This window comes from Aristolochia californica, unplaced genomic scaffold (genome assembly GCF_029961685.1).
Source record: "Aristolochia californica isolate CCGP_79_NKW_82.1479 unplaced genomic scaffold, dmAriCali1.0.hap1 SCAF_9, whole genome shotgun sequence".
Lineage (NCBI taxonomy): Eukaryota > Viridiplantae > Streptophyta > Magnoliopsida > Piperales > Aristolochiaceae > Aristolochia > Aristolochia californica.
Window position 1 is genome coordinate 501,855 of NW_027182290.1, and position 21,298 is coordinate 523,152.

Below are 21,298 nucleotides of genomic sequence, written 5' to 3' on the forward strand. Positions count from 1 at the left end.
TCCTCCACAAGGAAGCATGATACACAATAAACAAGTAGAGATGCACTTAAGTGAACATATAACCCTCTCGAACTACTTACTAAGCATCAAAGAAACTATCAATTACAATGAGGTACCATTGTGTTATAAGTGGATACTTATGACCACATTAGAAAGAGCCAGTTCCGGCCAAAAGATTGTATTGATAGCAAGCTTGTTGCCCAATAACTTGGAGCCTATGTTTGGACTTTTGTTATGTGTAAGCGAGCAAAAAATGAAAGACATGGAGCCGACAAAAGTGTTTCTTATGGTTTTTGAGAGACATGGAACCGCAAAAGCATCCCTTATGGCTTTAGAAATTTTGTGCTAGCTTAGGCAAACCCATCACTTCTTTATAAACTTCTTGGCATAGGTTTGCAATTGAACTTCTCAATGCTTGATGAAATTGAAATGATGCACAATAACAAGAGTAAAAATATAGTTCATAGATCTCATATGAAAACATTATGGGGTGTAAGGGGGTTTAAAAAATCAAATGTAAATTAGATGGCTAAACATAAATTTTACTAAAAAAGATAAGTTACAAAATGGTATAATTACCAATACGGATTGGATTACAAGGAAACATTAAGTCTAATGGTCAAAATAGTAACAATCAAGGTCATACTTTCACTAACAATAATTTATGGGTGATCCATAGATAAATTGGATGTTGGCAGAGTATTTATACAGGAAGATTTCAAAGAGAAAGTGTGTATAGAATAACTATGATTTGAAGTGAATGATACAAAAATTCATTTATGTAATTCAAACGGTTCTCTAACCCAATAACGCCTATCTAAAAGAGTTCACTAAGAGCTTTATAATTGTTGACTCAAACAATACCGATGTAGTCAATCAAATACGCCAGTACATGCACAACCCACAAATATAAACACTTAGGAAGCAACAAAAAAGATAATTATGAATGGAATAACACTTTAGAAGGGAAAATCAATCAAATTCAAAGTGGGTTGGGGTATTGGATTGAAGCAATGAATTTGGAGGAGGAAGGAACTCAAGAAGAAAGAGTGACAAGTGGTATAGATTCATCCCTAGAATCAAAGTGTAAAAGAAAATTACTTTTATGAAGGCACTTTTTATCTTTTTACGTGTTAAAGTTAAAGAGTTAGTGGTTGTATTATGGTTGCACCAAGGAGGGGAGAATCAAGTACGTCTGATCACATGAAAGCAAGGCCTACTGAGTACTCTGCACCGGCGGTGGAATCATCAGTTTCCATTGTCAATTCAGAGACAGGTGATACGGTTTCTAATGCCAAACAAGTCGAAGCAACTACACAAATAATTGAGAAGAGAAGCCCAAAAGCAAATGGCAAGTCGATGGCTCACAAGAAATAGGAACAATAGCAAGACAAATCCATCCGACACCAGTGCTGCTGCTGCTGTGTATCACCCCAGAGCTACACGCGCCTCCGCCAGTCCCCACCACTGCCCTTTCCAAGGTACAACCCCCCTCCTCCCTTGGACATAATGTAACTGATACTGAACCCAAAAATGTTCCCACTGTGGAGCTGTCATCAAGGCTTTTGGAACTCATGTGGTGGTATTCTTTTTTTTCTTTTTGGAGGAGGGTGTCCTTGGACGCTCTAAAAGGGGCTGTGGTTGGGAGGTGAAAGCCCAGCTTTCGCTGCGCCCTCACTCGCAGGGTTAAAAGTCCTGTACATACCCTAGGTGGGACCCCACAAGTGTTACATTTTTCTCCATAATTCTGACCACCATCCAGTACCTGATGTGGTACAGGGACAGTCTGATCGACCGGATCAGAATTGAAACAATTAGAGAAATATTAGAAATCATATACAGAACAGGCCATCTGATTCTCAATTTCTCCAAGTTCAGGTTGAACAAGTTTCCATAGAATCTCTGAAAAATTAAGCCTCTCTACTCCTAAACCCTAAACCCTAAACCCTAAATGGGAGACTACCAATTATATACACCCACTGACACCACTACTTTGAGCATAACCAGAAGAATTTTTATTTTCTTTTTATCAATGGATTGCTCCTCTTCCGGGCAAATTAAGAACACGTTTCATTTATTTTCTTACCTGAAGTGAGCCTACTGATTAGTACTGAATCAACCACCAAATGCTAAGAACTGCTGGCCATCAGTAACTCGGCCATTAATATTTGCAGACAATCTTTCAAGGACGATTTAACTGATAGTAAGTTAAATGAGATTGCCAACCGCTTGTCCTCGATCATGTTGAGCTTTGAAACATATAAATGCCGTTAGTTCTCAGTTCAATCAATAATAAAGTGGAGTTTGTGAAACAGTTATTGCTCCATTAATCAGATAGCAAATAGTTATTGCTTCTAAACAACATCTTCTCAACATAATCAAACGGTGATTAATGTTTGTTGCAGCAGAACGAATTAAGGCACATTGATGGAGTGAAAGACAGATTAAAGATGATGATCTTGAACTCTCCGAATCAGAAAAAGCTGGCTGGCACTGGATAATCCCAGAAGCCATTTTCGTTTCAAACAGGTTTGTTGCACGATATGATGGCTCTGATCATCTGGAGAAAACCATTTTTAACGGAAGTTTAACCCAGTTAGAAGTTCTAACTTGTGATTCTGGCCACCAGCAAGGCCAATCGGAGTACTGTCTGCATTTGCATTTTTTGATGTCTCTGATCTTGGGATGTCTGAATCCATCACTGAAGGGTTTTATACAAAAACTTCCTAACGGGTTCACTGTCGAGACAAATCACACAAAGTACTGGCCTGAGCAGCAATGTCTCAGGAGGTCAGGACCACCAGAGAGCAGAATAACAGGTGATGACGAAGGCCACCACGACGAGGAGCTGATTACCTGCCATTGAATTATGGAGCAAGCCAGCTTGTGTGAAGCTGATTACCAAACAGATGTCAACTTCTATTTTCAGGAAATTAAGACGTCACCACCATCCCCAGATGCAGAAACATCTTAAATTACAGATTCCATTTTCTTCTGGGTGTCTCAGCAACGCCAATCCTCACCTCTTTAAGGATTCAGAATTTGCTCTTAAAAAGACATTATTAATCTTGAAAAGAGCAAAAACTTCTCCCATTCTGGAAGGTTCAGAAAGGATCCCTCAGCCATGGAAGCTGGTAAACTAGAAAAAAAATCCTTTTTCAGGATACCGAAAAGTTTTGTCTTGACATCAAAAACCAAAATAGAATCTGGTAATTCAACTTTTAAATCGAATACTAAATCCAGCGTCTGCTTGTTTGGATCATTTCACGAAATTGAAATTTGAAACCAGTACATTTTAGAAAGAGATCAGTTTCCCATTGATGTATAACACAGAAAAGCAAAGTTCATCTGAAAACCCAGAATTTGAAGCAGAAGAACTGTGCTGAAATTAGAAGCAAGAAGGATGAGAGAAGATAAGTTAATGGATATAGAATGAGAGTATTAAATGCCACACCGTGGAGAAGGAGGTATCTTGCTGTCTTAAAAGCACAAGTAGAGGAGGCTGAGCCATTTAAAGGTGTGAAAATTAGAGCAGACTCCTGACCATTTAAAAACAGGCCTATATTAGATAATTAAGACGCAGCTATGGTCAGGCATGGAAGTCAAGCAAGGGTGAGCATTCAATAGAAAAGATGATAAAGGGAGGGAGAGAGACAAAGAGAGATACACACCAGAACCATCACAGACACTGCATTTTACATTCAATTGCCTCCATATATAGTTTTTACATGCATTTGCACTCCTCTTTCTCTCTCTCTCTGGGGTCTCCAAATGGGGCAGACTGATGAGGCCTGAGAGAGTTTCTCTTTTACCAAAGGACAGAAACATTGCACGGAAATGCAGCAGCCTTGCATGGCATCCACGTTTGGGTTCTTTTCTCGGAATTTGCTTAGAGCAAAATACAAAACCATCTCGTTCGGGTTCAACTGTCGCCGAAGTTGTTAAAGAAAAAGAGGAACAAAGCCAGCTCTTTTGATTTCTTCTGCCCTTCCAAAATACAAGACCCTACAGCCCTAACATCTCTTGGAATTTGCTTAGAGCAAAATACAAAACCATCTCGTTCGGGTTCAACTGTCGCCGAAGTTGTTAAAGAAAGAGAGGAACAAAGCCAGCTCTTTTGATTTCTTCTGCCCTTCCAAAATACAAGACCCTACAGCCCTAACATCTCTTAGAAACAGTAAAATATAAAAGCAGCAGTCTAGTTAGCCTAAATTCTCCATGTGCCAATGAAACAAAGCTAATGAGCAATGGCCCATCAACAATAATGCACAAAGTAAGAAAGAAAGTACCAGCAGCAGCCATGCATCCAAACACGATTTGAAAGTAGTAGCAGAAGAAGAAAAATAAAAAAAGAGAGAATTTTGAGATAAAAAGGGGTAGTGGAAGAAGAAAGAAGAAGACTACACCTAGCTAGAATCTCGCCTCTACGAATTCGAATTCGCTTCCCCCATCAAATGGGTCGATCGAAAATCGAAATCTTCCTCCCAGGTATCTAACTTCCATGTGAAGATGAAGCAAGCGACCAAGAAGCCTCTTAAACGTGATGCAAAATGAGTGAGTGAACGACCGGCAGAGAGAAGTGGAAGAAATAGGAGCTAAGGTTTCTTTCCCAGGGTGTGCTTGTTGTTATGCATCCACACCTTGAGCACATGCCGCTTCACACACGTCTCGTTACAAAACTGCTGCACGGCGGCCTCGTCGTGCTTCTGAATCCGCCACCCCAGCCGTTCCGCGAATGCTAGCATCTTATCCTTCTGCTCCTGCGTGAACTTGGTGCGGAACCTTTTTTTCGACGATGGTCCACCGCTGCCTCCTCCGCCGATCCCCCCTCCGCCGCTGCTGGGATTGGAGATGTCCTCCTGGTCCTCGCGGCTTTGTGCTCCCCCTCCGCCGCCGGAAGTGGAAGGCAGTGCCAGCGCGGGAGGACGGTGGTGAGGCGCGACATGGAGGTACCCAGCAGGCGTGCGGTAGTAAGGAGAGAAGGGCTGATGATGATATACCTCCCCGTCTGTCTCCTTGCGGTGAAAATTCCGGTGACAATTGCACGCGGCGCATTTGAGGGCGTCGAGCGTACCTTCTTCACCGGCGGCCAAGAACTCCCCACAACCGTCCACGGCATGCCCACCGATATTGACAGCGTGATTTTTCAGACACTCCCTGTATCGACTTCCTCCGCTGGTGCCACCAACAACCTTCCTACTCGCCGCCCCCGCCGACACATCTTCCCCCACCTTCCCCCCACCGACCCGACACGTCGACGAATTCCCCAATTGCTCGTAGGTCGGCGGCAACTCCATCTCCTCCTCCCCTTCATCATGGTCGTCGAATTCCATCTCCCCTCCGCCAAACAATTCCCGTAGCCTCGATCTCAATCAATCCTCTTCGATCCTCCGGTTGCCCTCACCCACCTCGGAAACTCTACATAATCATCCGGATCCAAATGAAGGAAAAAACTTGGAGAAGAAAATTCAAGGCGGCAGCAGCCATCTTTACCATTTTTTCACTAGAGGGGGGGGGAAAAGAGATGAGATAAGAGAGTGAGCGATAGTGTGGTCATCAATTCCCCGCCTGCAAAAAGCTCTTGTTATCTTCTAACCCTCGCATATACTTTCCGAAAGCTCTCCTCTAAGCCCGTAATCAGACCGGCTACAGCCTGTAATTCTGCTCTCAGGCAGCAGCTTTTCCCTTTTACTGTTTTACGTCTTTACTCGCAAGTAAAAAAAAAAACAAAAAAATCAATCGAGTTCACGAATTCAGAAATCAGAAATCTCCTCTTCTTCCGAAAAGAAAAGAAAAGCTATAAAAAGGCCAGGAAGGAGTTTAATTAAATATCGGGGTGTCACGTCGAGTCGCCATTTGAAGGGACGGGGAGAAGGAACTGATCGAACGGGGTTTTGCAGTCTTCTCCTTCTCCCTTGAATTTTTTTTTTCTTTTGTGATTTATCCCTCGAAGCTTGACAGATTCGGAGTGGTGCTTCAACATTTCGATACAAGAGATAAGAGTGGCGGTACTCCGGAAAAAAATAAATTGTCGGCATTTAAGGCTGCTGGCTACGTGCGTCAAACTCCGACATGCGTGACGCCACCTACCCGTCAACCCCCATTTAATATCTCTGTCTCTTAAAGAAAAACCGCCCCTTTTTTCTTTTTTTTTCTCATTTTTTAAATATGCATAATTCTTTTTCAAGCTCTCCTCTTATATTTTTTTTAAATAAAAAATAGTTAAAAAAAGACCTCCCCGTTCTCGGCCGGGTGGATGGTAGTACCCTGTCCGGAGGCCCATACAGAATAATGACACTGCAGTGATCTCCGACTTCATACTGTAAGAATTTATACGGTGCGAAGCTTCAAAGAGTATTCGAATCGGGATCCAGAAGCGAAGTCTTTTTTTTTTTTTCAGTTTTGACAGAAAAAATGGAAATATGATAGTACGTACAGATTTTTTCGGTGATGAAAACTTTCCATTTCCTGATTTTTCACGCTGGAAAATGATTGATTTTAATAAAAAAAGGGATTAATTAATATTAATAAAAAGAAAAAGAAAAAGAAAAGGGGAAACGGGTGGAGGGGAGGGGAGACGTTACATCTTGGGACTTGGAGGAGACGAAGCCAAAAAAGAATAATTAAATATTATTAAGGGCGGTGAAGAGGGGAGAGAAGGTCATGTGACTCCGCCCAGCCAACCGGGACGACTGACGCGACGGACTGACGAGACGGACGTCAGCGCTCTGTCAGCTGGAGGGAAACCGCACTCTCCCTCAGTCCTACCCACGATACACATACACCTCTGCAACGATTGCCAGCCACCTTCCTTTCCAGTTTCCTCTCTGCTTGCGTTCAACAGAGAGAGCCCATTAACATGAACAGTCGCGGAGGCTTCCCGGGCTTACTTGCCGGTGGGTGGGGTGGTTGCCAGTGGCAGCACTGTTAATCTCCTGCTGCGCTTCTGCTCGTAGCCTGTTTCTGCTCCCCACTACAAACGGGAAGAAGCTAGCGAGGACAGATTTTTCTGGGTTGCTTTCCTTCCTCTTCCTCCGTCAACTGTAACGGAGGGCGGGCAGAGAGAGGGGTTGGAAGGGAGGAGGAGGAGGAAGAGAGAGACAGTGTTTTGCTGAAAAAAAAAAAAAAAGGGGTGCTGGATGGTGACAAGACGAAAAAAAGGGTGGGTCGACCGTGATTTCCATTTCTATTCTTTGCAGCCTTTTGGGCGAGAGATCGTTACTTTCTAACAGGGACCCGCATTCCTCCTCGCCACCTAACTGAGAACACAAACAGATCTACACGCGGCCTTACCCCTTTATCTACGCCTCCTCTTCTCTCTCTCTCTCTCTCTCTGACGCCTATCACCCTTAACTCAGACATTAACACAAACACTTACAGACCCATTTAGCAGCTTGTTTGATCATCGCCTTCACTCCATCATCAATCCTGGATTGCAATAAGTGAATGGTTTTTTCCATCTTTTCCTGTTCACACTTTTGTTTATACTTGTAAGTTGTCTCAGAGATAATGTGGGTCTTTTGCTCTTCATTTCTTGACAGCTATTTAGTGAGATGGATTCTGTTCTTCTCATAAATTTGTGTGGGGAGAAATGGAGTGGTTTCGTTGAAGGGGGAGAAGATAATGATTGGTCTTCTTTTTAATTGTTGAGGGATAGGAATTAGGACCGCTTGAATAAAAAGGGATTTTGACGGTTCTGTAACAGATGTAGGGATGCGTGTGGGTCGACCGCCTGACATTCCCACCACTTAAGAAAGAGCTTCAAGGGAGTAGCATAAAGGTGTGCCCCTTTGTCTCTTATCTCTCCTCCATCATTGCTGTGCTTCGTGTTCTCCTTCTTCCCTTCCCCTCTCAATCCAGAAAAGATAAACTTTCTACAATGCTCAGTACTCCTTCACATGAAGATGATGACAAACGAGACGATTAGATAAAACGCTATCTAATGAAAGTTTCCTCGCCTTAGGCATGGAAAAAAGAAGTGGCGAGGCATTGCTTCTCTTTCGGACCATGCTTTGGTTGCCATCAATGGAGCTACCTGATTTGGCCTGACACACTGAAATGGTTTCCGCACTGTTATCAGAGTTTAATATCGGAATGGAGATATTCTTTCCAATGGGACCTTTTGGACTTAATCATGAGAGGGGGTGTTTGATTACTTTAGAGGAAAGATTTGGGGGTATTTGCATTCAAGGATGTCATGAAATCATCTCGTTTAGAGAATTCGCATGGTGCACACATAATTCAAGTTACAGTTGCTTAAAGCATGTAAATCATTTCTAAAAATCGTGAAGAAAAAGCATTGACGTGGGTATTCTGCACCCTAAAAGGAGCCCTGATGTGGATCAAATCATCAGAGCTTACTTGCCAGAAGCAGAAGCAGAAGCAGAAGCAGGAAATACAATAGGGAGTAGAAATTTGAAGCAGAAATGGAAGCATTAATCACTGGAAATAAAAATTAAGAAGTGAAGCTTCCGAAAACTCCTATGAAATGAAACATTTCAGAAACTTAATGGAAATTTCTGACTCCTATGAAATGATGTCAATGTCAAAGCAAGTTTTGTTCGATTTCTGAATATTGTTGGAGCTTTACACACTCCAGTCTCAATGGCTGGGAATTTGGACCAGCTACTCTCTTTCAAATTTTCTAGCAAGTTGTTTCAGTGAAAAGTTTTTCTGTGACGCTGCTGGTAATGCAAGATTCGCGCAGCAGCTAAGTGATTTCTTTTTCTTTTCTGTAGAGATCCGCCAGTAGATCACGGACTTTGTCCGAGGAGAAATCGTCTCCAATCAGAGAACACGGTAGAAGAATATTAGATTATTTGAAACAGCTGGGATTCTGGAGAGTCAAAAGGATTTGCTTCACCCCACTGTGAAAATCAATCGTCGAGATCCTAAGCTAGAATATTCATTAGTATTTTATTACAGTTCGTGCTTGCATAACTGTCTGTGCATGCTTCCATGGAAGCGTTGCTTGGGATGAATCAAGGAATTAGCAATGTTGGGTTAGCAGCAGACCCAGTGTGGCACCGAGTTGCCTCTTATCCAGGTTACGAGTCAGCTCAACTCCAATGGAGACAAACAAAGACACATCCAGATGATTCTGAAAGACAACTAGAAGATGAGAGTATACACTCGAAACACTGCACAAAGGCATGAATTGATCCACGAATGAGTAACGATGACCTGGTTCTCAGACAAGCTTCAGTGAGATTCTCTAGGCTTGAAGGAACGAGCTTGTTCGGTGAAAATGGATAGGTTCTGACTGATAGAGATAATTTTTAACATCATTTCATAAGAGTTTGCTGAAATCCAATTTGTCATATGGGTGGAAAATTTAAGAATAATATATCTGAGCCGAAAACAAATTGTAGTCCAATTGATGGGATTCCTGTCTTTGTGTTTTGTCAGTCAAATCACATGCCAGAAAGGTCTGACTGAGTTCAAAACCTGAGAAGATCGTGGTAGCCGTTTCTCATGAATCCAAATGGGAAGCAGGGTTCTTGAAAACGAAGCAATCTTGAGAAATTGCAAGCCCAGAAGAATTGCTCGTTCTCACCTCTCTGCAAATTTTATTTTATTTTTTTTAAAGTTTTTCTCTTGGGGCGACTGCTTTTCTTGGAATCAGCACATGAAATGTCCAGTAATTCATGATAAAACCATTAGCAACCAAATTTAAAGGTCATCTGAGACATCTGTCAGTGGTCACAAGGGGGGAGAGTATTAGAAAAGCACCCAATCTTCATTGATGTGTCAGCAGGTTGAGCACTTAACCTTGCATTCTTTTTAACCCAAATGCAGATTGAAGAGTAAAGACCCTGAAACGTGAAGAGTAAGTGAATTTAAATCATCAGTTCTCCTCTTGCACTAAAAACCAAGTTCTGTATTTCAGTGAGCTGATGGTTGCCAAAAAAAATGAAAGTAAAGGAAGAGTCCATAAAAAAATGCTTTAAGGGTCGCTTGCATTTGTGTAATGACAGTTGAGTTAAAAGGGTCGCTCTCTTTATGACTCTCTAAAATGAAACAAATCATCTGGGTCCCACTGGACCAACGGCTCCAAATCCATTATCAAAAGAACAGATCAGGTCTCAAGGTACCATTTGCCCTCCTTTTAGTACCTAAAGCAGTCATTTGGGGCTCACCCTTTATCTGCTCTGCCAGAGGGTCCCCCACCAGGGAGAGTGAGACCACATGTACGGTCTTCACTCTTTACAACCCTACATGTGCCCAGGGAGACTTTATTTTTGCTCTTACAGATGACAACTTTTATTCTTTAATCTTTATCTGCTTCCCCACTCAAGAGTCATTGGATCCAATTCTCTCGTCCGGGAGACAGTCCTGCAAGGGAAGGTGCCCTTTCACCTTCCACACATCCCCCTTTTCTATGTTCTGATCCCCTAAAGAGCTTCAACCCCAAAGAGAGTTGATCCTGGTCAATAAAAAACAGTTTTTTTCTTTTTCTTTTTCTACTTTTTTTTTTTTTTTTTTTTTTTTTTTTTTTACAATATATCTCAAATTTTCTACTCAGATACATTATAATAGATATTTCAATCAATACCTAATAGAATTTAAGGGTTCCAATGCAGTCTCCAACACCAAGGTGCCTCAACAATATCTCTTCAACATGGGTTCCTCCCAACTTCAAAAAGAACCCTCAATACTGGGGATTGACACACTCTTACCAGTTTTGATGTAAAATGATTTCCAAAACCCAGATAGATTTCCTCTCATTCTGTTAGCACAAATTCCAAAAGAGATTTGAGCATCACCCTTTACTCTAATCCTTGTTTTATTTAGCATGGATATATCTCAAGCATCCAAGTAGTTTTTTATATTTCTTTTCCTTCACAGAGAACTGCTCACACTGAGAAGAGTAAATTAGTGGGTAACCCTAATTGTGCATGAATTAAAAAAGTTTACTGTTTTAAGAAGCTTATGAACAAAAAGAGGATTAGAAAAATATTAAGTAGGGAGAGTGCAAATTTTCCTAGATGGCATGTATGCAGAAGCTAGTATAATTTTTATTGCCTGCTGACTATTTGTTTATACTTGTTAAAACGTGATAGCATTTTTTGAAGCTCCAGAACAATGATACTGCACTTAATAAGTACCCGTCAAGGAGATTCTCAAAGTTGTTTAATAGGTTAATCATTGTTTTTATGAAGGAAAAAAAAACAAAGAATGCCCAGTGTCAACAATCATGCCTTTGTTTATTAAAAAGCAAGCTGTTGACTTCTACTTAGTAATGCTTTTGAGCAAAATCTTGATGCTGAATTAAAAATACTAATTGATGAGCTCCTGTTACTGGGTTCTTATATTCTATATCAGTAACAAAATTGACAGCTGATTAAAATTTTAAACGATGAGATGTCTGCTGCACTGAGAATAACCGGTATGGCTTCCATTGGAATCAGAAGAACTCGTACATGGATTGATCTCACAGAACAGTTCAGAAGCCTCACACAGTCTCAAAGCTACTGGTCAAAAGAGAGTTAATTAAGGAGAACTATGGCTTATTTTTCTTTTACAAAATACAACGACATATCATCTCTGCAATTCCATGGGAGTAAGTTACTTCCTCCAACTCAACTGAAGCACCTTGTTTCCCTCCCTGGGAGACATGTTTCTTCTATCACGTACAGCTTTTTTATTATTCAAAGAAGCGCAATTAGAACCAGTTATTCGCCAAGATTGGCGGGGTGTCTCAGTTCTCTCGTTTTTTTGGTTAATCATCTTTGAAGTTGAATGGGATCGAAGAGTTTTTGCCCAGCTGAAACCCCCCGCAAAGGGCAGCTTGTGAGCTGCTACAGGACTAAGAGTCCGAAGTTTGCCACAGTTCCCTTTCTTGATTTCAAATATTTCAATCTTGGACTCACCCTCCATCCGAACGGTAACATTGAGCTCAGTGAATGCGTTTTTCCTGTTCCCCTCCTGGTTTTGGTATAGGCTATGCAAGCGCAGGGCAAGATGGCATATACCTTGTTTTAACTCTTCTTCAAGACCCTTCTCTATTTTTGTCTCAAGTTCAATTCTGATCTTTCGTTCTTCATCTGACAAGAGGACAGGCTGAAAGGTTGGGGATCCCCAAGCGCTGTGGCCATCTTCATTGCTCTAATGAAGTTTTGAAGCAAAGAACAGTTTAACAGTTACAGTTAATGTCACCAAGTCAGATGAAGGAATGGAGTATAGAGCCCTGAACAGAATCAACTGAAGCTAAATGAACTAACTTTTGCAATGGTCATTCCGTTTCCTAGCAACCCAGAGAGTGTGGCTTCCATAAACAGTACAACAGCAAGCAACAAAGAAGGCAAAAGGACTAAAGGAGAGAAGAACTAACCTGAGGACCACCCTGCCTTTCGCTGTTTTGATCCAAAGAGGACAAATCTGCTAATCAACAAAAAGTTCAATCAGTGAAGCTCTCCAGTGTAGTCGACAAAAAGAAACCAATTATTCACCTTCCAAAGGTGACAAACCTGGTGAATCATTTTCCAACCGTTTGCCCTGATTCTCCATTTCCAATCTCAAGCTGTCCTGTTTGCTGTCCGTATCCTAATTTAAATGTTCTTGCACCCTTTCTCATGGGGTGGAAACGTAGACATTATCCAATTTCTTGGACTGCTCAGTTTTTTTTCAAACTTAAGACCGTTGTAGACTGGGTTTTATCAGACTTAGTTAAAATTTATGCGCAGAAGATCTCTCCATCAATTGAGGAGGAGATTGGTTTTGATTTCACAAAGGCAGTAATAATGAAAGGTTGAGAGAATCCTTAACTTGGAAGCAATGGGTTTTGGTTGCCCTTGAAGCACAATCTATTGGCCAGGTTGGAGTTGAGATGTATGTGTATAGAAAATAACCCTTCTCTATGTTAGTTGCAGGGTACCTACCCTCCTTTAAGGTCCTTTGTCCTCCCATTCTATGATAGTTGAGCGATGTGGCTTGAAGAACCACTTGTGATGAGACCATTGACGAATTATATAAGACCATTGGGATGGGTTGGCTCTCCTTGCTGAAGCTGCAACTAAATAGGAAATAAAGATCACCAGAAGAGAGATTTGTGAAGCCCAGTTCCTTCCCTTCAGTATTTTTTGCTTGAAGGTCAATTTCTCAGAAGAAACTCCAGGAATGTTTCTTCACGGACTGAAATTTGTGAATGAGGCGATCCAGAGAAGGTTCAGCCAAACCAGTAAACTCAAACTCAAAACCGGGGTTCGGTCCCCTTGTGAACACTCAAAATCAGAAGCTCCACATAACAAGCCCTATGAATTTGTAGATTCAAAAGAATGAGTGCCTCCGTCCCTCCTTTCGTTCATAAGATTTTGTAAATGCCCACCCCTTGTTTACAACCGTCCAAAGTCATGGTTTTGTAAATTGTCAACGGACCAAATAGGTTCGAGGGCAAAATCACCCCGGAAACCTGACCCAACTTGCCGTTACAACGCTACTCATCCAAATTTTATCCTTCTTACGGCCGGAAAATCCCTGATTTCAGGTTTCAACTGCCGCTACTTCCTACCCAGTACCTCCCCTCCCATCCTTGATCATTTCCGTACCGGATTCCAACTATTTCCGGCAACTTCTCCTCCTCCACTGTCTTTCCATATCTCTTCGCTTCCAGAGTTGTTTACCGTTGCCTACACATCGTTGCCCGATGTCGCCCGGTCAGCGGTAACAAGATTCAGGTAATCCATCACCTAATGTCCCTTCTCTCACTTTCGGTTTGCGTCGTCTTCCATGGCCTTCCTCCTCTTCGCATGTTAATTTTTCGGGTTTAGCTTAGGAATGGAATTTCATTAATTAGTATAATTAATGTAATTTAGTTTATTTAATATAATGATTATGAGATAATGGCTGATGAAAAGAGTCATGAGCCATGTTTGTTGTTTATTATGTAATTAATTGATTAGTATATGAAAACCAATGCAAACCCGCCATGAACTTTGAAGCCCGTCCCCATGCAAACCAATGACAAGACCAATACCATCCTCCTTTCTTCCCTTCTTGTCAACCACTTCATCCTCGCTTCTTGAGTTTTAACTTTTAACAGTAAAAAACATTAAACAATTTTTTCGTAAACCGAAATCATTTGCAAAAACACAGAAAGAAAAAAAAAAAAAAAAAACTCATGGTTTGGGTTCAAGATAGAGATTTAGATGGGGGTGGGAGTGTGAAATTTTTTCTGGCTCACAAGGTATTTTAAGAGGATTGATACCAAATAAACACATGTAAACTAATCCATCAAGTATAAGAAAAAGAAAGTCATGGCAAATTATACAAGTAAACAAATTTGGCTTGATTAAGAGCTCTTAATTTTGCTATGGATGGATTAAATTCTGCCATAACTTACAACAACTCACTCCTAACCGAGGTGTCCATGCTAAATAAAAACAGAGTCAACCCAAAAGTAGACCTTATTGAATTCAAACAAATAATGTCTGAAGATACAAAAATGTGTGATCTAGAAGAAAGCAGGACAGAATACATTTTACATCAGTTGTTTAATGATATCTCACAAGATAAGATGATCCAATCAAAATAGTGAATTTTAACTATTAAGGACATTTCAGATACACAATTTTCACGCGATTCCAATTACCACATCTTATGAGATTGAGTTGATACCATAGCACGACCCCCCAAGTCACACAGATTGGGTGCCTCGGGCTATTAGAGCTTGCTGTAGACATTTCACAGCACTATCATAGGACACAAACCCCATGAACCAAAATTCATGGTTGTCCACAGAGATGACCTGGATGTATTTTTCAGCAGGATTGACTTTGCTTGCAGAAGGATTCACAGCCCTCAGCTGGTGTAAAGGAATCAGAACCTGTAAAGCAATAAGAAATATTTCAGCCGAGTCATACGGCATGACTTATCTCATGCAAGTCTAAAGATGACATTAAAGTATAAAACGTTTGACACTCTGAGAAAAGATGAGGATTTTTAAAATAGGACAAGAACATGTATGCAACCAAGCATCAAGAAGAGATGTAGTCTTATTGCACTGGAAAGTAAGTTGGTGATTAGTTATTAGAAGTGTCAAAATTTTCTTGGCACACAATTTGGTATCATATGGTCCAATAAACTGGTTCACCTGTTTTCTGTGATATTTAAATATGTCACAAATGACAAAGCGAAGATAACCCTTCCAACTGCCAAAAACTTATGCCCTATCCACCCAAACCACCTAAGCACAGCCACTCATGCACCAATATAGGGTAGAGATCTTTTGGCCCCTTCACCCATTAAGGTTCGTCAAGACTTTCACCCAAATGAACAAATTTTCAGTTAAGAAAATAAACAAAAGAAAAAAAAAAAAGAGAAAGAAAGATCATGCTAATCTTGGTTGATCTTTCTTTAAATTGATGAAACCCTAACATGAGCTGATCCCATCTAGAGTTGGTATTTTGTCAGCCAAAAATTGCCTGAAATATAAATTAACTTTGGTCAACATCAACATAAATATGATGAAGTAATCTCCCGCATATTGATGGCAAAGCACAGGAAAATAGACAGGAGCTTCATCATTTTCACATCCTTTTTTGGACTCGAGAGTTCTCAGTCATGACAATTACCATTCCTCTTCACTGCCATGTAAAATTCTCCCATTTCCTGTGCCTATCTGGAGTGAGCCAAATGGCCATATGGAAGGGCCTTTGCATGTGACATCTTGGGGTTTTGTCTCCCAGGCAATGGAGTATCTGATGCATTTTCTGGCTACTACTTTTCCTTCAATTGTCATATATTCATCTCCCCATGAGTAATACAACAGTGGAACTCATTACAAGAGCTTTCATGTCTCAGACTCCATTCCTATTAATATTAATGTAGTTCTCTAATTCCTTTTCTTGTTCTAGGAAGTATCTTTGATTTCCTTTGGTACTGAAAGGTCTTTCTTTTCAACTGTTAATTTGCTTAAGTTTTAAGCCAAACCTGGAAAACCTTTTTTTTTTAATATTAAAACCATTTACCCTGGTGAGACTTGAACCCAAGACCTTATAATAGAAACCCTCAATGTGACCATTGAGCCAAAGGCCCCCCATGTCACACCATCGAAACTCATATTCAGGGTACTAATTTTTATTGTTCTCCACATCACTCTTCAAAGAGATTAAATGGCACCAGAATGCACATATTTAAGATTTTCTTCTCTTGCTTCCATGACATATGATTTACAAAGGATGCTCAGTGCATAGAGACTTTTTTTTCTTTCTTTAACCTGACCAAATCCGTTTTCAGATTCACAACAAATAGAAAAGAAAGACCCAAAATGTCTTCGGATACAACTATCTCACAGTAACACCAAAATGACATTTCAAGATTACCACTAAGCAGTCCAATCAAAAGAGTAACAAAACAAAAGAGACTGCATGCATTTTATCTAATTAGCCAGGAAAAGAGTACGTAAAAGGCAAGTACCTTATAGTAACTCCATTCATTTCGATCTCCAACTTTATATGATAGAGGACTGTCGCTACAAAAAGCAAGCTTTGCAGTGGACAAATACAAAATTCCCATGACAGGGCCAGCAGATGTGGATAAGTAGCAAGCAAATGACTCCTGCAGTTTCTCATCAGGAACTGTCTCAAATGTTTGCAGAAAGATCTTTTCATATCCTCCTTCAGCTAGCACTTTTGTTCCCTGAGCAATCCTTCCCATGGCAGCATCAGTAACGCTCGGGGCTGTTTTCACTGATTTCACGAAAGTCCACTATTAATGCTCAAGAAAAATGTAGTCAAATCATCCAAGAAGCATGTGTTCATGTAGAGGGATCAAAGTTGTGCAACATGCAGCAGAGACAAACAGAGAATGACTTCGTAAGCATCAGAAAGCTCTCAAGAACAGAACAGTTTATCTTTTCTTAATGAGACAAAGTCCCTCAGAAGCAAGGAAAACTCCCAAAATGGAACTAGGTTTCCATCACAGAGAATGGATCACATATTGTTGAATATCACACGAATAGCTCATAACAAGATAGATATATGCATGTATCCATGAGCAACAAAAAAGACAAGGCTAGCAAAAGGCAGAAGCTTGAGGAATTAATCTAGACGTACAAGAAAGTTTCAAGACATTGAAAATGAATAGCACATGCAGTTCAGCAAACCTGACAGCAAAGTGACTTTTCACATGATCTAAAGAATTTTGGCTCCTTTAGTCTTATAAATTTTTGTGACAGGATTTTCACGCGTTCTAGTTTTTTTCTTGGTTACTAGGGTGAAGATGGTGTAATTAAAAATGTCAACTAAAAAAAAAATTCTGCTGGAACTCAGGTGCATTTGACCTAATGTTGAGCTGAAAACTGAAGGAATGCTACCTTCATGTTGAGCATACAATGCTGTAAAAGGAGAAGAAAGGATGACTGCAAACAGCTCTCTTTCCTACGTTTAGCTCTCCTCCATTGTAAGAGGCTCCATTCTAGTTATGGATTGAATATATTGTACCTTATTGTTTTTGACAAATACAACAACGCATCCAACCATTACAATAATTTCTTAAACACGACCATTAACATGGGAACAAAAAGGTAAAGACAGATACAGGAGCAACAAATAGCAAACGGGACCGTACTTACCAAAATAGGAAACAGAAATGGAAAAGAAATAAGAAACAGATACAGAAAAGGTGGTGAAAAAAATTTATAAGACGCATAAAACATGACACAAGTAAGATATGTTAAATAAAATTTATGACGCATTAAGGAAAAAACAAGAAATTATCAAGAAACTAGTACAAAAAAGAAAGAAGAATCGATAAAAAAACACTCACATAGATTTAAACAAGTAATAAATGATAATTTCTTATTGATACCATTATCAAGTAAGATAAAAATAATTAGTTGACTGCAACATATTTTTACTTAAATAAATAAGTTTATTTGAACTAATCGTGTTATTTTCTTTCATTCTTAACCAATTATTTTGAGAAATATGTTTAAAAAAAACTTAACTGGGTATACATGTGTGTGTATGTCTGTGTATATATGAGTATATGCATATGTATAGTTCTATGAAGTTTCAAACAATTTCCAAAGAAGTTTAGTAGAAGTTACCTAAATGTTTTGGAAAAGTTTCCATAAAGTTTTTGAAAGGTTTCCTATAAAATTTGGGAAGGTTTGTGTTTGCAGAAAACGACTTTCCCACCCCAAAAAAAGTTTGGTCAATTATGAACAGCCAACAGATAAAAGGGTATCCAGCAGTGGAGATAAAGAGCCAGAATCTTCAGAAACCCACTTAGGCAAAAACATGAAATGGTTTTAGCTCCTTGTTTCAGATGGCACCACACCTAATGCGAGGGACTAAGAGGGATGAAATTTCCTGTTGATCTCCACAGCCAATGAAATTTAATTCATCTGAATTAAGTATATAGAGGGTAACAGATCAAACAGCAACAATAGCACTGGAAAGGAATACCAATGGAATAAAATCGTATTGGTTTCTTAAAATAAAACTATCAAAAGATAGCACAAAAACTGAAATGTGATTAAGAGATGGGTTTCATGTTTCTGTGATGGAGAAGATGCTGTTAAATTTGATCTTCACCATCCAAGTAAAGAAGAACTGCAGAAGCAAAGTGGCAGATATGGTAATGAAAAAAAAAGTAAGGTAACAGACAGTGTCCACTCCTCAGCAGCTACAGATCTACAAAAGCAAGAACTTTCTCTATATCTCCGTTTCATTTTAAAATAAGCTTAATTTTTTTCAAATTATGAGCTTAGAAATTAGCCATGTAGAATAAATTAAATGAACCTCAATGAGTTGGTGCTGTGGCTTAAGTCACATCATAAGCCATGAAGATAAACAATTGATTAAAATAAGTGTTACGCTCCACTCTCTACTTCCAACACTTGCAGCAGACCAAAACACATTTACAAACATTCTGAAACATATAGACAGTTAAATGCTTACGAATAAAGAATAAAACAGTTAAATGCTCAAAATGGCACTTTGATATTCTGTTTAACAACTTTACAATGGCATTTTTTATGTTGAGGACTCGAAAAAGGGAAGACAGACCAGACCACCCATCTATGATGCAGGATCTATTGACTGGTTATCCTACTCTAAAATATGGATTTCCTCATCTATGATGAAGCTAAGCACCAGTTGTAAAGTAAATCAAATTTCTAGAACTGCAACATGTCCAGGTTGCAGAGAGATGAATAAAAAAAACAGTGAAGAAGGAAATTAACGTTTGGAGCAAACTAAAACTCGTGCCCTTGTACAAGTCAAATACAGTCGTTAATCGTCAAAAAACTATCATAGATGTCATTCCACAAGGGGTTATCATCCTTTTGCAGAGGCTAATACGAAGAAGTAGCCAAGCCAACAAAGTAAAACATTTTTTGCGCAAAAGTCATCTGCATGAGGTTCCCATTTCTTCTGTTCAAAGCACAAATACTCAGAAACCAAATAGAAAATCTATTTTCTAACTAAAAAGATGAACTTAAGGTACTTACAATGTTGCCAAACATTTCCTGCGAGATCCTCAGCTTTCTTGCTCGCTTCTCCCACTTTCTTTCCCCATCTGCCAAGCACATCTCGAACACTTTCCATGGTATCTAATAATAATGGACCAATTCATCAATCAACTAGGAATTAACTATCTTAAAAAAAAAAAAAACCGGAAAAAAGTCGGTTTTTTATTTCCATTGGAAAAGTTATTTGATTGACATCACAAAAGTGAAGGCTCGCAAATCTGAAAAAATCAGTTTTCGTTTCAAATGACAAATCTAAAAGTACTACATGCAACATATGAGGATGCCCAGTAACTTCTGATTTATATCATCAGATTTTCTAGGACCGCTAAAAGAAAGGAAAAGAAAAAGGAGCGATCTAATATTTAACCAGTAAAAATTTAATCTTTCGCCGCCATAAGGAAGCTAAAACCAAAAAAGAATGAATAGCTAGAGTCACGCAATTCTAGCTAAATTCTCATAAATCCCAACCCGACAACAATAAATCACTAAATATCACATGTTTTCTAATCAATAATTAAAAAAAAAAAAAACTCACTCTTCGCAGTCTCAAGAGCTGAAGAGGACGCCGGTGCAGGCGACGCCGACACGTACGGATTGGAGTCGCGAGGAAGCGTGGTCGCAGCAGGGGCAGGCGGCGCGCCCGAGGTCAAATCAGGGCTCCATCTCACAGTTTTCTGCGGAGTAGTAGCCGTCGGTGACAGATTCTTTGGGGGCTCCAACTGTGAAGATCCGATGGCAACGTCCTTGAAGTCTTCTGGCACCGGAGCAACGTCTTTCGGATCAATTTTTGGGTACGGTGCGTAATCAGAGGAGTGCTCCCCGACTGGCTTCTTGTCCGCTACGGAGTTATTCGGATCTGGATCCATCCACGGCAAAGTTTTCTATACCCAAATGAAACCCTAAATTTTGGATTTTCTACCCTTTTATTTCTTCAGATGCAGCACCTTGAGGATTCTGTGATGGCGACGATGCTCCGTCTTCTGTTTGAATTCTTCTAGTAAGAAATGAATACGGGAAAAGAAAAAAGAAAGATGAAGAATTTTTCTCGAATGTGAGATGAAGATGAGAAGCGTTTTCATTAGAAAATGTTAGATTCTAAGATGCGTCTAGAATTTCAAATCTAACGATATACGCGACGTTCGTTTCCTAGTTTTGGATGGTTGTTTTGACAGTTGGGTTCGAACTTTGAAGCAGTTGGAAACGAGCCGAAGGGAAGGCCCGTTCTTGTCGTTTAACCTAGCCTTGCGCGTATAGCGAAGACGATCGGACGGCTGAGATTCAATATTTTTGTCCTGCTCATCCTGGACGTTCAATACTGCAGGAAGTAGAATCTCGATCGCTCGATTGGTCCAATATTATGAGAAATCGTTTAATAAGAGATGTCTCGGGGTAATTCGTCTTCATCCTCAAATCAACCTACTAAGGACTTTCTGGATATCGAGTTTTAACGGTTAGAAAGAGAGAAGAAAGGATTACGGAAAATCGTCCAGTACTACCTCTGCAGGCCGTTGGACTGTCTTTGGCTCCTCTCCTCAGATGATCAAATTGATGAAGAAGAAGCCCAGGATTCTGGCACTGTGATGTGCCTGAAGCGTCAATTATTGGTAAGCTCGATCGTCATGACGCCATTCAGAAAATAACTCGCTTCGCTCGATTCTCTCGTGAGAAGAGGGCAAAGAATAAAGAGACAAAGCGAAAAAAGCGAGTACAGGAGGAGCGGGAGACTTAGCGTGAGTTGGCTGAACTTGACCCATGAGTCAATCGTCGAACCTCTCCGGAAGCCGAATGCAGGAGCACGAAAGGAATAATAAGTTTGATCCA

At 40.1% G+C, this 21,298-nt stretch overlaps 3 protein-coding genes across 4 annotated transcripts; all 3 read right to left on the reverse strand.

Annotated features, from left to right (window-relative positions):
• Positions 1-3,563: 3,563 nt before the first annotated feature.
• Positions 3,564-5,596, reverse strand: LOC137940408 (zinc-finger homeodomain protein 1-like). 2 transcript variants are annotated; one of them, XR_011110319.1, is made up of 2 exons: positions 4,407-5,596; positions 3,564-4,150 (listed from the first exon to the last, which is right to left on the reverse strand). XR_011110319.1 is itself a non-coding variant. In XM_068785455.1 (1 exon), the coding sequence occupies exon 1, from the start codon at positions 5,331-5,333 to the stop codon at positions 4,596-4,598; it is 738 nt and encodes a 245-aa protein (XP_068641556.1). In that variant the 5' UTR covers positions 5,334-5,596; the 3' UTR covers positions 4,184-4,595. The 2 variants fall into 2 exon arrangements, 1 of the variants encoding a protein (XP_068641556.1); XM_068785455.1 differs by lacking the exon at positions 3,564-4,150 and having other exon boundaries at positions 4,184-5,596.
• Positions 5,597-11,433: 5,837 nt separating this feature from the next.
• On the reverse strand, positions 11,434-12,591 carry LOC137942197 (uncharacterized). The gene is made up of 3 exons (XM_068787893.1): positions 12,471-12,591; positions 12,335-12,381; positions 11,434-12,108 (listed from the first exon to the last, which is right to left on the reverse strand). The coding sequence occupies exons 1-3, from the start codon at positions 12,508-12,510 to the stop codon at positions 11,569-11,571; spliced, it is 627 nt and encodes a 208-aa protein (XP_068643994.1). The 5' UTR covers positions 12,511-12,591; the 3' UTR covers positions 11,434-11,568.
• A 1,796-nt stretch (positions 12,592-14,387) lies between these two features.
• LOC137941120 (GEM-like protein 1) lies at positions 14,388-20,464 on the reverse strand. Its single transcript, XM_068786384.1, has 4 exons — positions 20,013-20,464; positions 19,457-19,558; positions 16,417-16,688; positions 14,388-14,824 (listed from the first exon to the last, which is right to left on the reverse strand). The coding sequence occupies exons 1-4, from the start codon at positions 20,341-20,343 to the stop codon at positions 14,636-14,638; spliced, it is 894 nt and encodes a 297-aa protein (XP_068642485.1). The 5' UTR covers positions 20,344-20,464; the 3' UTR covers positions 14,388-14,635.
• Between the last annotated feature and the right edge of the window lie 834 nt (positions 20,465-21,298).

Excerpts from the sequence above, each read along its gene's own strand:
- LOC137941120 (XM_068786384.1), bottom strand. The coding sequence starts at position 20,343 with ATGGATCCAGATCCGAATAACTCCGTAGCGGACAAGAAGCCAGTCGGG. Across the intron at positions 19,559-20,012 it reads AGCTCTTGAGACTGCGAAGA|ATACCATGGAAAGTGTTCGA; the intron begins GTGAGTTTTTTT and ends CATTATTATTAG. Across the intron at positions 14,825-16,416 it reads ATGAATGGAGTTACTATAAG|GTTCTGATTCCTTTACACCA; the intron begins GTACTTGCCTTT and ends ATTGCTTTACAG.
- LOC137942197 (XM_068787893.1), bottom strand. The coding sequence starts at position 12,510 with ATGGAGAATCAGGGCAAACGGTTGGAAAATGATTCACCAG. Across the intron at positions 12,382-12,470 it reads GTTGGAAAATGATTCACCAG|ATTTGTCCTCTTTGGATCAA; the intron begins GTTTGTCACCTT and ends GTTGATTAGCAG. Across the intron at positions 12,109-12,334 it reads AAAGGCAGGGTGGTCCTCAG|AGCAATGAAGATGGCCACAG; the intron begins GTTAGTTCTTCT and ends AAACTTCATTAG.
- LOC137940408 (XM_068785455.1), bottom strand. The coding sequence starts at position 5,333 with ATGGAATTCGACGACCATGATGAAGGGGAGGAGGAGATGGAGTTGCCG.